Below are 20,815 nucleotides of genomic sequence, written 5' to 3' on the forward strand. Positions count from 1 at the left end.
GCTTGTGTGGCTGCTTGGCCACGTAAACCCATTTCATGAAGCTCCCAACGTACAGTTCTTGTGCTGATGTTGCTTCCAGAGGCAGTTTTGAACTCGGTAGTGAGTGTTGCAACCGAGGACAGACGATTTTTACATGTTACGCGCTTCAGTACTCGGTGATCCCGTTCTGTGAGCTTGTGTGGCCTACCACTTCGCGGCTGAGCCGTTGTTGTGCCTAGACGTTTCCACTTCACAATAACAGCACTTACAGTTGACCGTGGCAGCTCTAGCAGGGCATACATTTGACTAACTGACTTGTTGGAAAGGTGGCATCCTGTGACAGTGCCACGTTGAAAGGCACTGAGCTCTTCAGTAAGGCCATTCTTCTGCCAATGTTTGTCTATGGAGATTGCATGGCGGTGTGCTCGATTTTATACACCGGTCAACAGGTGTGGCTGAAATAGCCGAAAACCACTAATTTGAAGGGGTGTCCACATACACTATATATACAAAAGTATCTTGATGATTGCCCGGTCATATGGTCAGGTGCTGCACAGAAGGACCTAGAAAAACTGCAGCTGGCCTAGAACAGAGTGGCACGTCTTGCTCTTCACTGTAATCAAAGGGCTAATATCAATACTATGCATGCCAGTCTGTCTTGGCTAAAAGTATAGGAGAGATTGACTGCATCGCTTCTTATTTTTATAAGAAACAATGTGTTAAATTCTGAATTGTTTTCATATTCAACTTACACACAGCGCTGACACACACACACCTACCCCACCAGACATGCCAGCAGGGGTCTTTTCACAGTCTCCAAATCCAGAACAAATTCAAAAAACTACAGTATTTTATAGAGCCATGATTGCATGGAACTCCTTTCCATCTCAGATCGCTAAAGTGAAAAGCAAACCTGGTTTCAAAAAACAGAAGGCAACACCTCCCCTATTTGACCTAGATCTTTTGTGTGTATGTACTGATATATGTAGTTTATGTGACGTCTTAAATGTATGTAGTTATGTCCTTGAGCTTTTCATTTTGATTAATGTTCTGTATTATGCCATGTTTTGTGTGGACCCCAGGAAGAGTAGCTGCTGCTTTCGCAACAGCTAATGGGGATCCTAATCAAATACCAACATTTGGAGAACATAGCCAAGGACTATGTGTGATGTAAGAGTACACAGATTAATGATTATGAGGTATGATATAGAACACTAGGAAGTGCAGATAATTATATTAGTAATAATAATAGGAATAATGTTATTTATAAAGATGTTTTATTGCGTGGTCAAAGTGACATGCTAACATAGGAGCCAAGGGTTCCACTTTTATTTTAGACGGCTGCTTTTCTCAAGATTTGTCCCAGTAATCTCAAAAAGCTTGTTTACAATATTCTTTATTACAAACGACGAATGGCATGTAGATCAGTGCTGATGTTAAATTTGATCTAATTTAAGGTGTCTGTGTGTGATCCCTGTAGGAGACGTACCAGTCGGTGTATAACTGGCAGTTTGTCCACTGCCTGTACCTGTGGTGTCGTGTGCTCAGCACGCTGCACCCTAGCGACGTCCTGCAGCCCCTCATCTACCCACTGTGCCAGGTCATAGTGGGCACCATCAAGTGGGTACACACACACACACACACACACACACACACACACACACATAGAAATGATTGTTTGGCCCGCTATAGAATTTCTTAATCTCGATGTGGCCCTCGAGACTCCTCAACAGCTAATCATTGCTACCTGGACTATTTGCACTGCCCCCCCACCCCCACCCCCCTCTTTTACGCTGCTGCTACTCTGTCTATTATTTATGCATAGTCACTTTAACTCTACCCACGTACATATTACCTCGACTAGCCAGTGCCCCCGCACATTGACTCTGCACCAGTACCCCCCTGTATATAGCCTCCCTACGTTTTTTTTTATGTTACTGCTGCTCTTTAGTTATTTGCTTTTATTTTTTTTACTTAACACTTAAAAAAAAAAAAAAAAAAAAAAATGCATTGTTGGTTAAGGGCTTGTAAGTAAGCATTTCACTGTAATGTCTACACCTGTTGTATTTGGCGCATGTGGCAAATACAATTTGATTTGATTTGAGCCAAATGTATTGCCCACCTCTGCCCTAAAAACAAGTTGTACTTCACACTTCCACCAGCAGATGGTAGTGTTAACCACTGAATCTGTATCGGTCTTGCTGTGCAGGCTGGTGCCCACGTCACGCTACTACCCTCTGAGGATCCACTGTGTGCGTGCCCTCACCCTCCTCTCTGGCAGCACACACACCTTTGTGCCCGTTCTGCCCTTCCTACTGGAGGTAAGAGCCAAATCCACCCATCACCATCTCTCCTCTACCCCCTATGCTAAGGGTGCCCAACCTTCCCCCAAGAGCACTACCCTCCTAAGCCTGTATTCACAAAGCGTCTCCCAGTAGGAGTGCTGATCTAGGACCAGTTTTGCCTTTTTTCCTTAATAATGAATAATATTACATGGACAGGAGGGACCTGATCCTAGATCAGCACTCCTACTCTTAGATTCTTTGTGAATACGAGCCCTGAAGGATTTTGCTCCAACCCTAGTCTAGGTATCACACCTAATTTGAACTGGTTAGATGCTTACCGGACCATGATTTGCTGAATATGGTATGTTAACTTTCAAAAGGGTCGAATCAAAACCCTGCATACCCAGTAGCTCACTATGAGGAGGGTTGGCCACCCCTGCCCTAAGCACTTGTGTAGCCTTGATCTGAAGGGGTTGATTAGATGTGAGCAATATGACAAGAGGACAACCTTGGGCAACAAAACCAATGGAAACAAACAACTTGGGTGGGAGTGATGCAACATTTTCTCAGGTGTCAGTGGAAAACACAGTCCAGTGTATCAAGGCAGTTAGCGTGGTCTCAACGGCTAACAACGGCATAGGCTCTGAACGATGAGGGGGAGGAAGTACATCTGAGGGTTGTGTGTGCGCGTTAGACACCTTTTGTTATCAGGGTAAGTCACAAACTGTCAACATGTTTGGCTGTGTGCGTGTGGGTTTGGCTTGTGAGTATATGTGGTGTGCATGTCCGTGTGTGTGTGTGATGTGTGTGTTATATATGATTCTATATATGGTGCAGGGTTTGACAAACTTTTTTTTGCCACTTGTCCTTAGGACAAGTAGGACAGATTTTTTTCACTTGTCCAAAAGTAAGAAATTGTATGTAACACCATTTTTGCATCATTGTATGATACAAGCAACCACTTTACAAAATAAAATGCATTACCATCTTTTTTACCATAGAGAATCAGACAAAAATGTAGGCTACACTCTGCCTATTGGCTTCTTTGCATATTCAAGCCTGTCTCAAAATACAACACTGCCCCTTTAAGGTTGGCCACCCTTGGTAGCCTATAAAATATTGCAACATTACAATTTATAACCAAATACTTTTTCTGTCTTTTATAAAATAATTTGCTCCAGAGCTCAAAATGAAGGGCGTCCCGTTGTCCCTGGCATGATAATTTTTTTTGTCTATGGTTCAAAACGCACTCTGGGACAGTTCTGGGACGACAAATCCAAAATTCATACAACCACTGCACATACATTAAAAAAAAAAAGTAATGAGGCTGATGCAACAGATCAGACCGTTTAGCTTAAAATGTTGACAAAGTTTTATTTCTTAATATTATAAGCTCAACATTGTGCACATGACTGTAGGCTACGTGCAAATGTTCCAAAATGCAATTAGCGAGAGAACACTGTTATCAAAAGCGCATTGCACGCGCAAGCTGTTTCATGTGACTGAGATGAAAATATCCGTTAGCAATGAAGAAAGAGGAGCTCTGAAGATGCATGGATTACTAATATGACTAGGATTATGCCGATATGCTGCTGGACAATAAAATAACGTTGATTTGAAAACCAATAAAACAGAAATGCTGGTTTCAATGGCATATTAAGTGTTTATAAAATAATTCCCTCAACATTTTTATGGTCGTATTTGGCGAAGTAAGACATGCTTCATTAAATGACATAAAACGTCCAGGTTTTAAACAATTACATTTTAAAGTTACATATTTTCAAGATGCTAACCACCTCTGCTCAGATTTGAGGTGGGTGAGGTGCGGTGCACAACAAGCACTGTCCTTCACTCTCCGGTCTTGTGACCATTTGATTTGAATGAACCGTGCCTCGAGTATGTCGAAAGAATCAAGCCTTTAGATGGTAATGTTAATTATTCTTCATTATATTTGTCAAACATGACTGTCGTTTAGCTTATGTTTATGTAATTCAAAGTCTCATGAAAGTTTGGCTACATTTTCTGGCGCCTCCCTCATGTTAGCATCAGTTTGGACATTAAGCTGTAGCTGATATGCATAACACCTACACTTCGACATCTAGGCTTTTTTATTTATATACATGGAAAATAGATGTAATATTATTCCAATGTTGACCTCTCTGATCCAATTCTGATCGGAGTAATTGATTTTGTGTGATTTTTGTATTTACTTTTACTTGTCCATTCGGACAACTTCGATCGATTCTTCTTGTCTGACAATTTTTTTGGGTGTTGATGTCGAGCCCTGTGATGTGTGTCTTAGTGAGTGCTAGCCTCCTGTGGTAAGCTAACATGAGAACGGTAGTATGGAGGTGACAGCTTGGCCTTGTGGGAGTGGTCACCATGATGGTCTGGTGTGTGTTGGTCTGACCAGAGCGATAAAGCCCAGGCTGTGGTTTTACACTGCTTCTAACGTGCTCTGCAGACCACATCCTCTCTGTCTACGGCGCAGCCATTCACCCCCTAGCACACATACTCCAAGACCCCCTCACAGCGCACATTGTTTATTTGTGATGCACCCCATTGCCTGTTTATAAATTTTTTTAACTGTTCCCCTCGTTAAAGAGAGAAGAGGCTGAGGTGTGCGCTGCTACTGTTTTTTAATTAGAGCAGCAGAAAAGCACCCCCCTCGTCCTCCCCTGTTTGTGTGTGGGTGGGGGGTGGCCGGCTGCGACATAGGCAGAGAGGATGTGGTCTGCAGAGAGTGCATTAGTAAACCTGCATGCATTTTGCATACCATGCATGCAATTTGAGGTCTAAGTACGCTGGTATGAAAAACTACCCTAAAATAGGCTTCTAGTAGGCACATTGTGGTTTTTGTCTCTAGTTCTCTGCTCAGGCCCACCCCAGTAGTCATAGTACTACTTATTTACCTCCCTCAACCTGGATGGCAGCTCTCCAGTTTATTCATTGATACCACTGATGTGTGAGGAAAAAGGGGAAAATGGAGAATGAACTGTTTGCCAAATACATTTTCCATAATGATATGTTAGTCAAGCACATAACCACTATTATTTTGTAGTTAGCTCCTTAGCTAAGGCTAACCACGGCAGGTAGCCTAGCAGTTAAGAGCGTTGGGCCAGTAACCAAAAGGTCGCTGGTTCGAATCCCCAAGCCGAGTAGGTAACAAAACTGTCGCTGTGCCCTTGAGCAAAGCACTTAACCCTAATTTGCTAAAGGGGCGCCGTACAATAGCTGACCCTGTAAAACAGCACATTCCATATGCTTTGATCTCCGCAACGGTAAGTAGGCACGAGCGCATTGACAAGCAAGGAAACGTGCGGTGTTGTGGTAGTTCAGTGCGCGTCACTGTGTGGATGGAAACATACATACATTTTACATTTTAGTCATTTTAGCAGACGCTCTTATCCAGAGCGACTTACAGGAGTAATCAGGGTTAAGTGCCTTGCTCAAGGGCACATCGACAGATTTTTCACCTAGTCGGCTCGGGTATTAGAACCAGCGACCTTTCGGTTACTGGCACAACACTCTTAACCACTAAGCTACCTGCCGAGCTGTTCCGCTAATACGTCCTTCACAGAAAGTTATGTTAGACTGTTAAACATTAGTAGGCCTATGTTAATTAATTATTGATATGTCTTCTTGATTTAGCTGCATATCAACAATAGGCTGCTAATGAGGTGATAATAGTTCACCAATGACAGACAACAAGGCATGTTGAATGAATCGTAGTCTAGTAGTCAGACCTAGTTTGATTAGGTCAGGGATGGAGATCTGAAACAAGCTCCTATAGGCCTAGTTCAGTTGTTTCATATTACAAATAGCCTACAGTAAACTAGACTACTACATTGCATCAAGTAATTTAATTATTCTGAATTTTCTCCCCAAACAAAATTAAGAAGCCCGTTTACATTTTCAATCGACTATCCACATATTTAGAAAAATCATTACCCCAAAATGTAACCTAGAAAAATGTGAAAGTGTCATTGAGACCACTTCAATTTCATTTAGGATCAAACACAAGACTTCTGTGTTGGCTACAATGTTTGATATACTTTAAGAGTCTAGGTTTCAGCGAATGTCAGTTACAGGTTTTTCAAAAATGCTTCCTGAGGGGGGACTGACCCCTCTGGACCTCCCCCCTATCAAACCTTAGGCCTACATCAGCACCACCTTGTCAGAAAATCATAGGGAGTGCCCTGGTTGTACATTCAAACATATTTCTAGTTAGCTACTGAAGAGAAGCCAATTACCAAGTACCCATAGCCGTCTATAGCCTACCATTCCTACTTAGGCAGTCTTCTGCCAACATCATTATTAGGCTAAAAAAGGTGCATTAGCCTATGATTTGAGGCAAATGCAGCATCGTGGGGCCGAGTGTGCCGTCGCTGAAGTGGTACTCATAAAAATGTCTTGAGTTGGGAGCAGAGTGTAAACCACAGCCTGGTCTTTATTGGTCTGTTCAAACCGTTCACACACGAACAAGCGGTCGCCTACATACTGCCGTTCTCATGCTAGCTTACCGCAGGAGGCTAACAATCACGAAGACACACACACACTCCATATACAATAACATAGACCACACCATCATACACACACGTGCATGCACACCACACATACTCGTGTGTGGGAGTGTGTTCTCTCTGTGTGTGTGTCTAGTGGGCAGACCGTCACCACATCCAAAGTTTGTACAGACAGACCCGGCCATGAGTGCTCCTGCACACAAATTCACAACCACTTGTTCACTGCACCAAATCACTCTTTCAATTTGGATGCATATTCAATCTAAGTATCTGCTCCAAACTGATAACTACTGAACCAAAATTATGTAGTGTCTAGTTAACGTATTTATTGTAGTTTGATAACTGCGGAACACTGTACACTGTACTATATTTTTACCTCATAAATGTATTCATTTGACATCAATTTATGTTGGAAGGTAAAACCAAATCATATATGGATGTGGCTGTAAATACTACATCATCATTCACCATCAGCCAGTGTGCTTCAATAGGACAAAGTGGAAAGATTCACTCTATGTTCTACCATTTGGAATTATAGTGTAGTGTACGGAGAGCTTAAATACCTTTCAGCTAATCAGCATTCATGGCTCGAACATCCCAGTTTATAAATAGTATTATAAACTGGGTGGTTCGAACCCTGAATGCTGATTGGCTCACAGCTGTGATAGATCAGACCGTATACCATGAATATGACAAAACATTTATATTTACTACTCTAATTATGGTTACTCCTGAGTGGCGCAGTGGTCTAAGGCACTGCATCGCAGTGCTAACTGTGCCACTAGAGATCCTGGTTCGAATCCAGGCTCTGTCGCAGCCGGCCGCGACCGGGAGACTCATGGGTGGCGCACAATTGGTCCAGGGTAGGGGAGGGAATGGCCGGCAGGGATGTAGCTCAGTTGATAGAGCATGGCGTTTGCAACGTCAGGGTTGTGGGTTCGACTCCCATGGGGGGCCAGTATAAAAAAAAAAGATGTATTCACTAACTGTAAGTCGCTCTGGATAAGAGCGTCTGCTAAATGATTAAAATGTAAATGTTGGTAACCAGCTTATAATAGCAATAAGGCACCTCAGGGTTTTGTGGTATATGGCCAATATACCAAGGCTAAGGGCTGTATCCAGGCACTCTGCGTTGCGTCGTGCTTAAGAACAGCCATTAGCCGTGGTATATTGGCCATATACCACACCCCCTTGTGCCTTATTGCAAATTATGGTGGAAAATAAGTATTTGGTCACCTACAAACAAGCAAGATTTCTGGCTCTCACAGACCTCTAACTTCTTCTTTAAGAGGCTCCTCTGTCCTCCACTCGTTACCTGTATTAATGGCACCTGTTTGAACTTGTTATCAGTATAAAAGACACCTGTCCACAACCTCAAACAGTCACACTCCAAACTCCACTATGGCCAAGACCAAAGAGCTGTCAAAGGACACCAGAAACAAAATTGTAGACCTGCACCAGGCTGGGAAGACTGAATCTGCAATAGGTAAGCAGCTTGGTTTGAAGAAATCAACTGTGGGAGCAATTATTAGGAAATGGAAGACATACAAGACCACTGATAATCTCCCTCGATCTGGGGCTCCACGCAAGATCTCACCCTGTGGGGTCAAAATGATAACAAGAACGGTGAGCAAAAATCCCAGAACCACACGGGGGGACCTAGTGAATGACCTGCAGAGAGCTGGGACCAAAGTAACAAAGCCTACCATCAGTAACACACTACGCAGCCAGAGACTCAAATCCTGCAATGCCAGACGTGTCCCCCTGCTTAAGCCAGTACATGTCCAGGCCCGTCTGAAGTTTGCTAGAGTGCATTTGGATGATCCAGAAGAGGATTGGGAGAATGTCATATGGTCAGATGAAACCAAAATAGAACTTTTTGGTAAAAACTCAACTCGTCGTGTTTGGAGGACAAAGAATGCTGAGTTGCATCCAAAGAACACCATACCTACTGTGAAGCATGGGGGTGGAAACATCATGCTTTGGGGCTGTTTTTCTGCAAAGGGACCAGGACGACTGATCCGTGTAAAGGAAAGAATGAATGGGGCCATGTATCGTGAGATTTTGAGTGAAAACCTCCTTCCATCAGCAAGGGCATTGAAGATGAAACGTGGCTGGGTCTTTCAGCATGACAATGATCCCAAACACACCGCCCGGGCAACGAAGGAGTGGCTTCGTAAGAAGCATTTCAAGGTCCTGGAGTGGCCTAGCCAGTCTCCAGATCTCAACCCCATAGAAAATCTTTGGAGGGAGTTGAAAGTCTGTGTTGCCCAGCGACAGCCCCAAAACATCACTGCTCTAGAGGAGATCTGCATGGAGGAATGGGCCAAAATACCAGCAACAGTGTGTGAAAACCTTGTGAAGACTTACAGAAAACATTTGACCTGTGTCATTGCCAACAAATGGTATATAACAAAGTATTGAGAAACTTTTGTTATTGACCAAATACTTATTTTCCACCATCATTTGCAAATAAATTCATTAAAAATCCTACAATGTGATTTTCTGGAGAATTTTTTTTTCTCATTTTGATTGTCATAGTTGACGTGTACCTATGATGAAAATTACAGGCCTCATCTTTTTAAGTGGGAGAACTTGCACAATTGGTGGCTGACTAAATACTTTTTTCCCCCACTGTACATGCACAATATGATTGGCATTTGTTTATTTGGATCCCCAGTAGCTTTTGCAGAAGCCACAGCTACTAAAGGGACACATCAGCAGGGACACACACACACACACTCAAAAACCACCAAGCATGTAGTGTTGGATGCGTTGTTGTTTTTACTGGTATGCTTTTTTACGGTCTAACTTTTGCCCATATATTTACATTGATCATTTCTTAAAATGTCTGTCGTCAGGAATCTAAATTATTTTTCCATTGTACAAGCCCCATACATTTTACATTACATTTTAGTCATTTAGCAGACGCTCTTATCCTGAGCGACTTCAAGTGATGGTGACTTCCTGGCTTGTGTGTTTTTGAGGGCAGGCACTGTCACTGGTGTTTTTGAACGTTGTCTAATGTGTGTAAAGTTTTTGCTAATTTAGCATGACTTCTGAAGGCACACATTTTGTGTTCTTTTGTGTGTCCTTTAGATCATCCATCAGGTGGACTTTAACAAGAAGCCTGGCCGGATGAGTGTGAAGCCCATCAAATTTGATGTTATCCTGAAGCTCAGCAACACCAACCTGCAGGAGAAGGCCTACAGGGTGAGTACCGCTAGTTTAGCATGTTAACTAAATAGGCTTGTCTACAACAGGAGAAGACGTGTATATACTGGGTAAGTATTGCTAGCTTAAATTGTCCTTAAAATGTAAGCTGTTTCATCTAACATATCCAAGGAATGCATGATTGATATTTTGATGTGCAACCTGTCAAAATAGGATCTAGAATGATCAGATTTATTTTGGGCTCTTCAGATAATTTGCATACGTCTGTGCATATTGGCCTATAGGCTGTATTATTCACTACACTGTTGTGCGTGAAAAGCCAAGGAGACCGGCCGTTTCTGAGATAGTGGAACTGGTGTGCCGGGCACTGACGATCATACCGCGCTCAAAGTCGCTTAGGTCACACGTTTTGCACATTCTAACGTTCAATTGAACATTAAGTGAAGGCCTCATTGCCTGTGTGCCTGCTTTATATAGCAAGCCACGGCCACGTGACTCACTGTCTGTAGGAGCAAACCATTTTTTGTGAGCGTGGTGGTGTATCTAATAAACTGGAAAAATCACAGAAAGCTGTGACTCTCCTCTCTGTATCTAGAACAACAGTAGTTGCTTGGAAAACTGTATTTTTCCCGCAATTGCGTTTTGAGCAACGGTCATGTGCTTCTCAGAATGCATTTCTCCCTCCTCCGTGCGCACAGTGGGGAGAGGGAGTGAGTCAGCAGCCGACAGCGAAACGGGGACAGGCAGATACTTTCATAGCAGGAATCAACATCATTGTTACTGTTGACAAAATAATGGTTTTAGAACAATCTACAGGAACGTTGTGTAGCAAAATCACAGAAAATTACCTACTTACGCAAAATGCTTTGGTAAGAGGAAGGCAATGTCGGTTTCTGTCATTTTCAGTTTATTGTCCCAGCTCTACTGTGCAACTTTCCTTTAACTGGGTTATTTTTATGACTTGTTCTGGCAGACCTTATGGTGATGCACCTGTTTTATAATGGTTGCCGAGATTGTGGTGCCTACAATGGTGTGGCTTGGTGCCTTTGTACAAGGATTGATAGTCTGATAGATCATCGGTCAGGTATTTCTCTTAGCCCTAGCTATTTTAGCATGTCTAGAGGGCATGTGCAACTATCTTAGGATGTCTATTGTTGGAGTAGCCTAAGTCTACAGGGAGAGAGAGGATGTCCTTTTAAGATCAACCTGCGGGAGTTGTGTGAAAATGGCTCTCGTTGTCCTGCATCGTCACATAGTTTAGTTTAATATTTTTACTGTATTAGTTGTTCTGGACTTCCTCATGAAAATCCAGTCAGATTTGATTAATAATTTATATGACCGTTAAACAATTCCTCACAATTCCACCCTCCCTTAAATTAAAAAAAAATATCTAAAGATTCCAGATTAGATTATGGTGCACAACTCAACCTATTGTCTGTGTAATATAATAACGATGGCATTTACAAGGCAACAAGAGCAGCTGATGAGCTCCATGGCTCAGGCCCTAACTAATATTTATTTTCACACTCTTCCCTGACACTGGGTGTTACCCTCCGTGTGTGGATAAGAGGATTAAGGGCAGTGGGCGAAAGCGGATGTCTGGGGCTCTTACCCGGGCGTAAGTCGCAATGCTCGTTGTCTCTGCCAAGAGGATTGCCACAAGGCCCTTTGGGATTATCCCTCGCACTCCTCTCGTTAGGGTTGGCTCCACCGATTTCCTTCTACCGTGCAGTCAGTGTATCATGACTCAACCCTGCTACTGCCAGACCTGGATAAACAAGCACCTATCTGACCAATAGATCAAGTAGAGAGTGACCGACTACCACAATAGACTGTGACAATGGGTCTTAGTTTGGCCTACAGCACAGAAATGAGTGTTATTACCATAATAGAATTCAAATGGATGGAACATTCGGTCATACGCTCTGTGTTGTATTCCATGTATAGCCTAACTGCCGTGTTGACGGACCCATGCCAAATCATTTGGAAAAGAGGACCATGTCTTTTGGATGAGCTGGTGGTAATGCTATCTTAACGTGGGGTAGGGCGACATGGCCTATAAATCATATATTTTTAAAGATCTCACTTATGGGTGATTCACAATATTTATCTCTAAATAAGCTTTGTTGTACAACAAAAGGTAAAATACACTGCATTTCAAACAGTCAGCAATAATCTAATGAATGCAGGGCTTGTGATATTATACCTAGGATAAATATAAGCATTCCACAATAAAAAATAAATACATGTTTTTTTTATTGTCATATACACCAGGTAGATGCAGTGAAACATGCTGTTTTACTGGGTCAGCCATAGTAGTACGCCGCCCCTGGAGCAAGTTAGGGTTAAGTGTCTTGCTCAAGGGCACATCAACAGATGTTTCAGCTTGTCGGCTCGGGTATTCGAACCAGTGACCTTTCGGTTACTGGCCCAGAGCTCTAACCGCTAGGCTACTTGCCGGACTTATAAGACCCAATGAAAATGTCATTTTTGTTACAAATTTAACTAGAACCATGCATAATGCACATTCACTAATAATGATGAACTTCTTGTAGCAAGCATAATAGAAAATTAACACAGGTCTCATTAACAATCTCTCAAGCACAAGCCCACGTGCTAGTGAGTAGCCAACTAATCTTTATATTTAACCCCCTAGAGTCAATTTCCGCGCCCCTGTAGATATCTAATTAGCACAATACAAATCCCCATCAAAGTCCATCTGTTTAAGCTGGAAATATCTTGTTTTTTTTCATGGGCTGCGTCTCAATCCACCTCATCTGCCAATGGCGGCCTTCCACCGCAGATGCGGAAGGTGGCCGAGCTTCAGTGGTGTTTGTCAGACCATGAGACATCCTGGAAATCAGTCTTCTCACGAAAACGTCTGTAGCGTCCGAACGGTTTGGTCTACACACTGTTCTCCGTTTTGCTCTAGGACACCCACAAGATTCGTGAATGGAAGAAAACTCAGCAAAAAAAGAAATGTCCCTTTTTCAGGACCCTGTCTTTGAAAGATAATTCGTATGAATTATGAAAACTTAGGACACTAAAGAGGCCTTTCTACTGACTCTGAAAAAATGCCTTAGGCATGCTGCAAGGAGGCATGAGGACTGCAGATGTGGCCAGGGCAATAAATTACAATGTCCGTACAGTGAGACAGCACTACAGGGAGACAGGACGGACAGCTGATCGTCCTCGCAGTGGCAGACCACGTGTAACAACACCTGCACAGGATCGGTACATCCGAACATCACACCTGCGGGACAGGTACAGGATGGCAACAACAATTGCCCGAGTTACACCAGGAATCCACAATCCTTCCATCAGTGCTCAGACTGTCCGCAATAGGCTGAGAGGGGCCGGACTGAGGGCTGGTAGGCCTGTTGTAAGGCAGGTCCTCACCAGACATCACCGGCAACAACGTCGCCTATGGGCACAAACCCTCCGTCGCTGGACCAGACAGAACTGGCAAAAAGTGCTCTTCACTGACGAGTCGCGGTTTTGTCTCACCAGGGGTGATGGTCGGATTCGCGTTTAGCGTTGAAGGAATGAGCGTTACACCGAGGGCTGTACTCTGGAGCGGGATCGATTTGGAGGTGGAGGGTCCGTCATGGTCTGTGGCGGTGTGTCACAGCATCATCGAACTGAGCTGGTTGTCATTGCAGGCAATCTCAACGCTGTGCATAACAGGGAAGACAACCTCCTCCCTCATGTGGTACCCTTCCTGCAGGCTCATCCTGACATGACCCTCCAGCATGACAATGCCACCAGCCATACTGCTCGGTCTGTGCATGATTTCCTGCAAGACAGGAATGTCAGTGTTCTGCCATGGCCAGCGAAGAGCCCGGATCTCAATCCCATTGAGCACGTCTGGGACCTGTTAGATCGGAGGATGAGGGCTAGGGCCATTCCCCACAGAAATGTCCGGGAACTTGCAGGTGCCTTGGTGGAAGAGTGGGGTAACATCTCACAGCAAGAACTGGCTAATCTGGTGCAGTCCATGAGGAGGAGATGCACTGCAGTACTTAATGCAGCTGGTGGCCACATCAGATACTGACTGTTACTTTTGATTTTGACCCACCCTTTGTTCAGGGACACATTATTCAATTTCTGTTAGTCACATGTCTGTGGAACTTGTTCAGTTTATGTCTCTGTTGTTGAATCTTGTTATGTTCATACAAATATCTACACATGTTAATTTTGCTGAAAATAAGTGCAGTTGACAGTGAGAGGACATTTCTTTTTTTGCTGAGTTTATATATGGAAGTAGTTTAGTGCCTTTGTAAAACATTCAGATCTTTCTTATCTCTTGGATATAGGACAGACACTTTAAAACTTCCTTTCGATATTTTTTGACTCTGTTTTTCCATGTATGAACCTGTTATTCAGTGTGTTTCTATGGGCTAATAGCAGTAAGGCCAAATTAAATGTTTCATCAGAAATTAATTATATATTTTTTTGATACCTAAAGGGGTCCTAAAATTCTAAATCAAATAGCTAAATGATCCTTTGTATGACCGTCTTAAAACAATTCCATATGTTCGCTTAGTAGAACCCCCCCCCCCCGGCTTAAAGTCTAGCCAACTTGGATATATTTGCTAGCTAGCAAGGTAGAACAGTTTAATTGTTATGAATACACCCTTCTGTCCGTTTCCAACTGTTTGAACAGCATGTTAGCCTGTCGACTTTGCTACCCTGTCCACCGGCTGCTCTTTCATTCTATCGGTTAGGTTGCCAGAGACGTGACCCAGTCGTGAAGTATTTTTGTTCTAAAATGTTCCGTTGCCATGCAGGTTGGCAATGTTCTTATCTAGGGGCGTAACGGTACACATATCTGTACTTACTGTGAACCCAAATGAATACATACATTAAAAATACTAGGCTGTGAGCAGAAAAAATTTCAGGCTATTCCGTTAAAACATCTGAGCACGTTGTAATCAAAAATCTAATTTTAATTGGCGCATTTTAAACTGTCCTTTTGTGAGGAGCAGCCGAGAACTAGTTCTGTACGATGGCGAGTGGTGGGGTCGATAAACCAGAATTAGAGGATCCACCATTCATCATTATTTAGATCTCCAGTTTGGGAACAATTTGGCTTCCCAAATGGCGATGGAGAGTTGTGGATAAAATAATAACAGCATGTCACCACACTCAATGAGAGTAGCCTATGCAGCTGCCAACACCTCAAATATGTTGCCACATTTACGCCAACATCACCCCAGTATACCGCAGTAAGTTGGAAACGCAAAGAAACAACAACACAACATCTTCTGCATTTAAGCAACCCTTGGCAGCTGATTCTGACCGGGCCAAATAAATTACAAGAGCGATAGGTAGGCTGTGTTTATATTTTTTTTACAGTCTTTGGTTTATAGCCGCGGATATACGCCCATTCTCGTTGGTTGAGAATAAGGGGTTTCAGCACCTTATGAAAGTGCTCGAGCCACGTTACGAACTTCCCTCTTGCACCCATTTTAGCAAACAGGTAGTACCCACTCTATATAAGCAAGCCATCAATGAATTGGCCAATGCACCGTGTTGCGCTTACTTAACACTAGAACAGCCAAGATGGTCAATCTGACAGTTTTCAATTTCAATAACTTCATTTCAATAAAAACCTTTACCCACCTGTCCCTGGCTTTTCCTAAATATGTGTATTTTACACTCTAGCAGTGCTTTGAGATAAATATAATAAAATACAAACTTTCTGAGCATTTCATCCTCAAAGCGCCATGACGGTCAAAATGACCGTATGTATATTTAACAGTAGAATAGCCGGGCCTCGAGGAGTACCAATAGCCGCCAGTCTAATAAATTAATTTAACTAGAAAAGCCTGGCCTTGTTGGACCCCACTTCATGCCAGTGTCATTTGGTTGTGTTTTAAGGTGTTGGGTAACATTAGAATATGAAATGTAAATATATTTAAATAACATAATAACCTTTTCATAAGCAGGGGTCTACGCTGAATTTTCTTACAAGGAGCACATGTGCGCCTAAGTTGAAAAATGTAGGAGGGGCCTCCCGAGTGGGGCAGCGGTCTAAGGCACTGCATCGCAGTGCTTGAGTCGTCACTACTGACCCGGATTTGATCCCAGGCTGTGTCATAACCGGCCGTGACCGGGAGTCATTTGGGAGTCAAATGTGAACACCGGGAGTCAAATGTGCGGCGCACATTTGGCCCAGTGCCGTCCGGGTTAAGGGAGGGTTTGGCCGGGGGGGCTTTACTTGGCTCATCGCGCTCTAGCGACTCCTTGTGGCGTGCCGGTGCCTGCAGGCTGACTTCGGTCATCAGTTGAACTGTGTTTCCTCCGACACATTGGTGCGGCTGGTTTCCGGCTTAAGCGGGCAGATGTTAAGGAGCGCAGTTTGGCGGGTCATGTTTTGGAGGACGCATGACTCGACCCTTTTCCTAACAATCACCACAAATCTTTGTCACTTTCACTTGATTTCTACACTTCCCACAAACAAGTTACTTGCAGCTGAAACAGGTGTTGTTGGTTCTGTTCCGAGTGCATCTGCCCACCTGGGAGTTTCTCCTCCCGGGAGCTGTGCGCAATGGCTCGCGTGGAATCTTGGCTGCTGCTTTGGCCCTTATATGTCTCTCAGGTAGTGCCAGACTTATGATGAAGTCTCTCCTGTTCACGTTGTTGTTCATGCACTGCTTGAACAACACGTGTGCATTGATAGCGGCCAAGTCAAGCATATTGTAGAGCACAGCAACAGGCCAGCGGCGAGTTCCTCCTTTCACGAGTACAGCTGTGCCATCTGATCCGAAACGTTATTGGACACTCGCTCACCTGCTGCCTAGTATGGATCCTTTCCCAGATATAGAAAGCTGTTCAGCATGAATCAGAATAATCATCATCAGAGATGTCATGATCTGTTTCATCCCCGCCATCGGAGTTGTTTTTATTCAGATCTTGTCGCAACGCTAACACAGCATGTGCATCCGTTAGTCTTGGTCTTGCCATTATAAATTATGCACGCTCTCACTGTGTAGCCTACTCCAAGTAATAAGACTGCTTCAATTCAGTGGACTGCTATACAGTGCATTCGCAAAGTATTCAGACCCCTTCCCCTTTTCCACATTTTGTTACATTACAGCCTTATTCTAAAATGGATTAAATCAATAAAAACTCCTCATCAATCTACACACAATACCCCATAATGAGAAAGCAAAAAACAGGTTTTTAGAATTCTTTGTAAATATATATAAAAATAAACATATTTACATAAGTATTCAGACCCTTTGCTATGAGACTCGAAATTGAGCTCAGGTGCATCCTATTTTCATTGATCATTCTTGAGACGTTTCTACAACTTGATTTCAGTCCACCTGTGGTAACAGGCACACACCTGTCTATATAAGGGCCCACCAAGCCAAGAGGTTGAAGGAATTGTATGTAGAGCTCCGAGACAGGATTGTGTCGAGGCACAGATCTCGGGAAGGGTACCAAAAAATGTCTGCAGCATTGAACACAGTGGCCTTCATCATTCTTAAATGGAAGAAGTTTGGAACCACCAAGACTCTTCCTAGAGCTGGCTTCCCAGGAAGGTGACCAAGAACCTGATGGTCATTCTGACAGCGCTCCAGCGTTCCTCTGTGGAGATGGGAGAACCTTCCAGAAGAACAACAATCTCTGCAGCACTCCACCAATCAGACCTTTATGGTAGAGTGGCCAGCCGGAAGCCACTCCTCAGTAAAAGGCACATGACAGCCTGCTTGGAGTTTGCCAAAAGGCACCTAAAGGAAACAAGATTCTCTGGTTTGATGAAACCAAGATTGAACTCTTTGGCCTGAATGCCAAGCGTCACATCTGGAGGAAACCTGGCACCATCCCTACGGTGAAGCATGGTGGTGGCAGCATCATGCTGTGGGGATGTTTTTCAGCGGCAGGGACTGGGAGACTAGTCAGGATCGAGTTAAAGATGAATGGAGCAAAGTACAGAGAGATCCTTGATGAAAACCTGCTCCAGAGCACTCAGGACTTCAGACTGGGGCAAAGGTTCACCTTCCAACAGGACAACGACCCTAAGCACACAGCCAAGACAACGCAGGAGTGGCTTCGAGACAAGTCTCTGAATGTCCTTGAGTGGAGAGACCTGAAAATAGCTGTGCAGCGGCGCTCCCCATCCAACCTGACAGAGCTTGAGAGGATCTGCAGAGAAGAATGGGAAAAACTCCCCAAATACAGGTGTGCCAAGCTTGTAGCTTCATACCCAAGAAGACTTGGCTGTAATTGCTGCCAAAGGGGCTTCAACAAAGTACTGAGTAAAGGGTCTGAATACTTACGTAAATGTGATATTTCAGTTTTTATTGTTAATAAATCAGCAAGAATTTCAAAAACGGTTTTTGCTTTGTCATTATGGAGTATTGTGTTGATTTGATGAGGGGGGGAAAAAACTACACTGCTCAAAAAAATAAAGGGAACACTTAAACAACACAATGTAACTCCAAGTCAATCACACTTCTGTGAAATCAAACTGTCCACTTAGGAAGCAACACTGATTGACAATACATTTCACATGCTGTTGTGCAAATGGAATAGACAACAGGTGGAAATTATAGGCAATTAGCAAGACACCCCCAATAAAGGACTGGTTTTGCAGGTGGTGACCACAGACCACTTCTCAGTTCCTATGCTTCCTGGCTGATGTTTTGGTCACTTTTGAATGCTGGCGGTGCTTTCACTCTAGTGGTAGCATGAGACAGAGTCTACAACCCACACAAGTGGCTCAGGTAGTGCAGCTAATCCAGGATGGCACATCAATGCGAGCTGTGGCAAGAAGGTTTGCTGTGTCTGTCAGCGTAGTGTCCAGAGCATGGAGGCGCTACCAGGAGACAGGCCAGTACATCAGGAGACGTGGATGAGGCCGTAGGAGGGCAACAACCCAGCAGCAGGACTGCTACCTCCGCCTTTGTGCAAGGAGGAGCAGGAGGAGCACTGCCAGAGCCTTGCAAAATGACCTCCAGCAGGCCACAAATGTGCATGTGTCTGCTCAAACGGTCAGAAACAGACTCCATGAGGGTGGTATGAGGGCCCGACATCCACAGGTGGGGGTTGTGCTTACAGCCCAACACTGTGCAGGACGTTTGGCATTTGCCAGAGAACACCAAGATTGGCAAATTCGCCACTGGCGCCCTGTGCTCTTCACAGATGAAAGCAGGTTCACACTGAGCACGTGACAGAGTCTGGAGACGCCGTGGAGAACGTTCTGCTGCCTGCAACATCCTCCAGCATGACCGGTTTGGCGGTGGGTCAGTCATGGTGTGGGGTGGCATTTCTTTGGGGGGCCGCACAGCCCTCCATGTGCTCGCCAGAGGTAGCCTGACTGCCATTAGGTACCGAGATGAGATCCTCAGACCCCTTGTGAGACCATATGCTGGTGCGGTTGGCCCTGGTTTCCTCCTAATGCAAGACAATGCTAGACCTCATGTGGCTGGAGTGTGTCAGCAGTTCCTACAAGAGGAAGGCATTGATGCTATGGACTGGCCCGCCCGTTCCCCAGACCTGAATCCAATTGAGCACATCTGGGACATTATGTCTCGCTCCATCCACCAACGCCACAATGCACCACAGACTGTCCAGGAGTTGGCGGATGCTTTAGTCCAGGTCTGGGAGGAGATCCCTCAGGAGACCATCCGCCACCTCATCAGGAGCATGCCCAGGCGTTGTAGGGAGGTCATACAGGCACGTGGAGGCCACACACACTACTGAGCCTCATTTTGACTTGTTTTAAGGACATTACATCAAAGTTGGATCAGCCTGTAGTGTGGTTTTCCACTTTAATTTTGAGGGTGACTCCAAATCCAGACCTCCATGGGTTGATACATTTGATTTCCATTGATAATTTTTGTGTGATTTTGTTGTCAGCACATTCAACTATGTAAAGAAAAAAAGTATTTAATAAGATTATTTCATTCATTCAGATCTAGGATGTGTTATTTTAGTGTTCCCTTTATTTTTTTGAGCAGTGTATATAATCAATTTTAGAATAAGGCTGTAACCTAACAAAATTTGGAAAAAGTAAATGGGTCTGAATACATCCCGAATGCACTGTGTTTTGAAACCGAGACCATCTGTACAATTTGTAGATTTTTTTTGGGGGGACCAAATAGGTTAATTAGAAACCTTGGCATCTGCTCTTTCTGATAGGGTATGACAATCAAAACGTCTGGCCTGCATTGACCTCCTGTAGGATGATATGGAAGAAGTGCTTTTTGGTAAGCTTCGTTCCCTTTGTCAATTCTTGACATTTGACAATGATTAACATTGTCGCCCATCAGACTGTCAATTTAATCTTGTCTTCAGGCCGCATCTATTATTATATGTGTGAAATTAGCTTCAATATAGTTTAGGTGTAGTTTGGAAGGGCCATTAGCTGGTCAGGTAATTGTTGTCTTACAGTCAGAAAATACACTATCATCTTATTTTTTGTATTTACAGTCTAGCTACTTCTGGATCAATAAATAGATTTTCTGACTGATTACAATTTACATTTGGTGTCCTGAGGTTTCTTATGACCTATTTTAACATAATAAATGCATTAATTTATTATGGAATATTGACACAATTGAAATATCAACAGTCAGAATGGCCATTCTAGTAGTTATGGAATTCCAAGTGTTAACAGTGACAGCCCATCACATTACCCCTGAGTGGGAGATGTACCGCGCTACAGACACGCCCCCTTTATGAGAGTCACAATTGAGCATCTGGCCCTGAAGGAGGCAGTGTCATGGTGCGTTTGGAACCAAGTGGGAATTTACCACATACAACTGGGAAAAATCTACTTGGGAAACTTGTCTATCATCCTGAGCACCCATTTACATTTTAGTAATTTAGCAGACTCTT

General features: G+C 43.8%; 1 protein-coding gene across 2 annotated transcripts in view; it reads left to right on the top strand.

Moving 5' to 3' along the window:
- Positions 1–20,815, top strand: part of LOC311149647 (nucleolar complex protein 2 homolog) — a 51,896-nt gene that overhangs the window by 15,552 nt on the left and 15,529 nt on the right. For both annotated transcript variants that reach the window (XM_084186843.1, XM_084186844.1), the window contains exons 11-13: positions 1,460–1,599; positions 2,189–2,300; positions 9,887–10,000. In XM_084186843.1, the coding sequence (XP_084042969.1) occupies positions 1,460–1,599; positions 2,189–2,300; positions 9,887–10,000 (366 nt within the window). The remainder of the gene's footprint in view (positions 1–1,459; positions 1,600–2,188; positions 2,301–9,886; positions 10,001–20,815) is intronic.

Source organism: Coregonus lavaretus (genome assembly GCF_964263955.1).
Source record: "Coregonus lavaretus genome assembly, chromosome: 22".
Taxonomy (NCBI): domain Eukaryota; kingdom Metazoa; phylum Chordata; class Actinopteri; order Salmoniformes; family Salmonidae; genus Coregonus; species Coregonus lavaretus.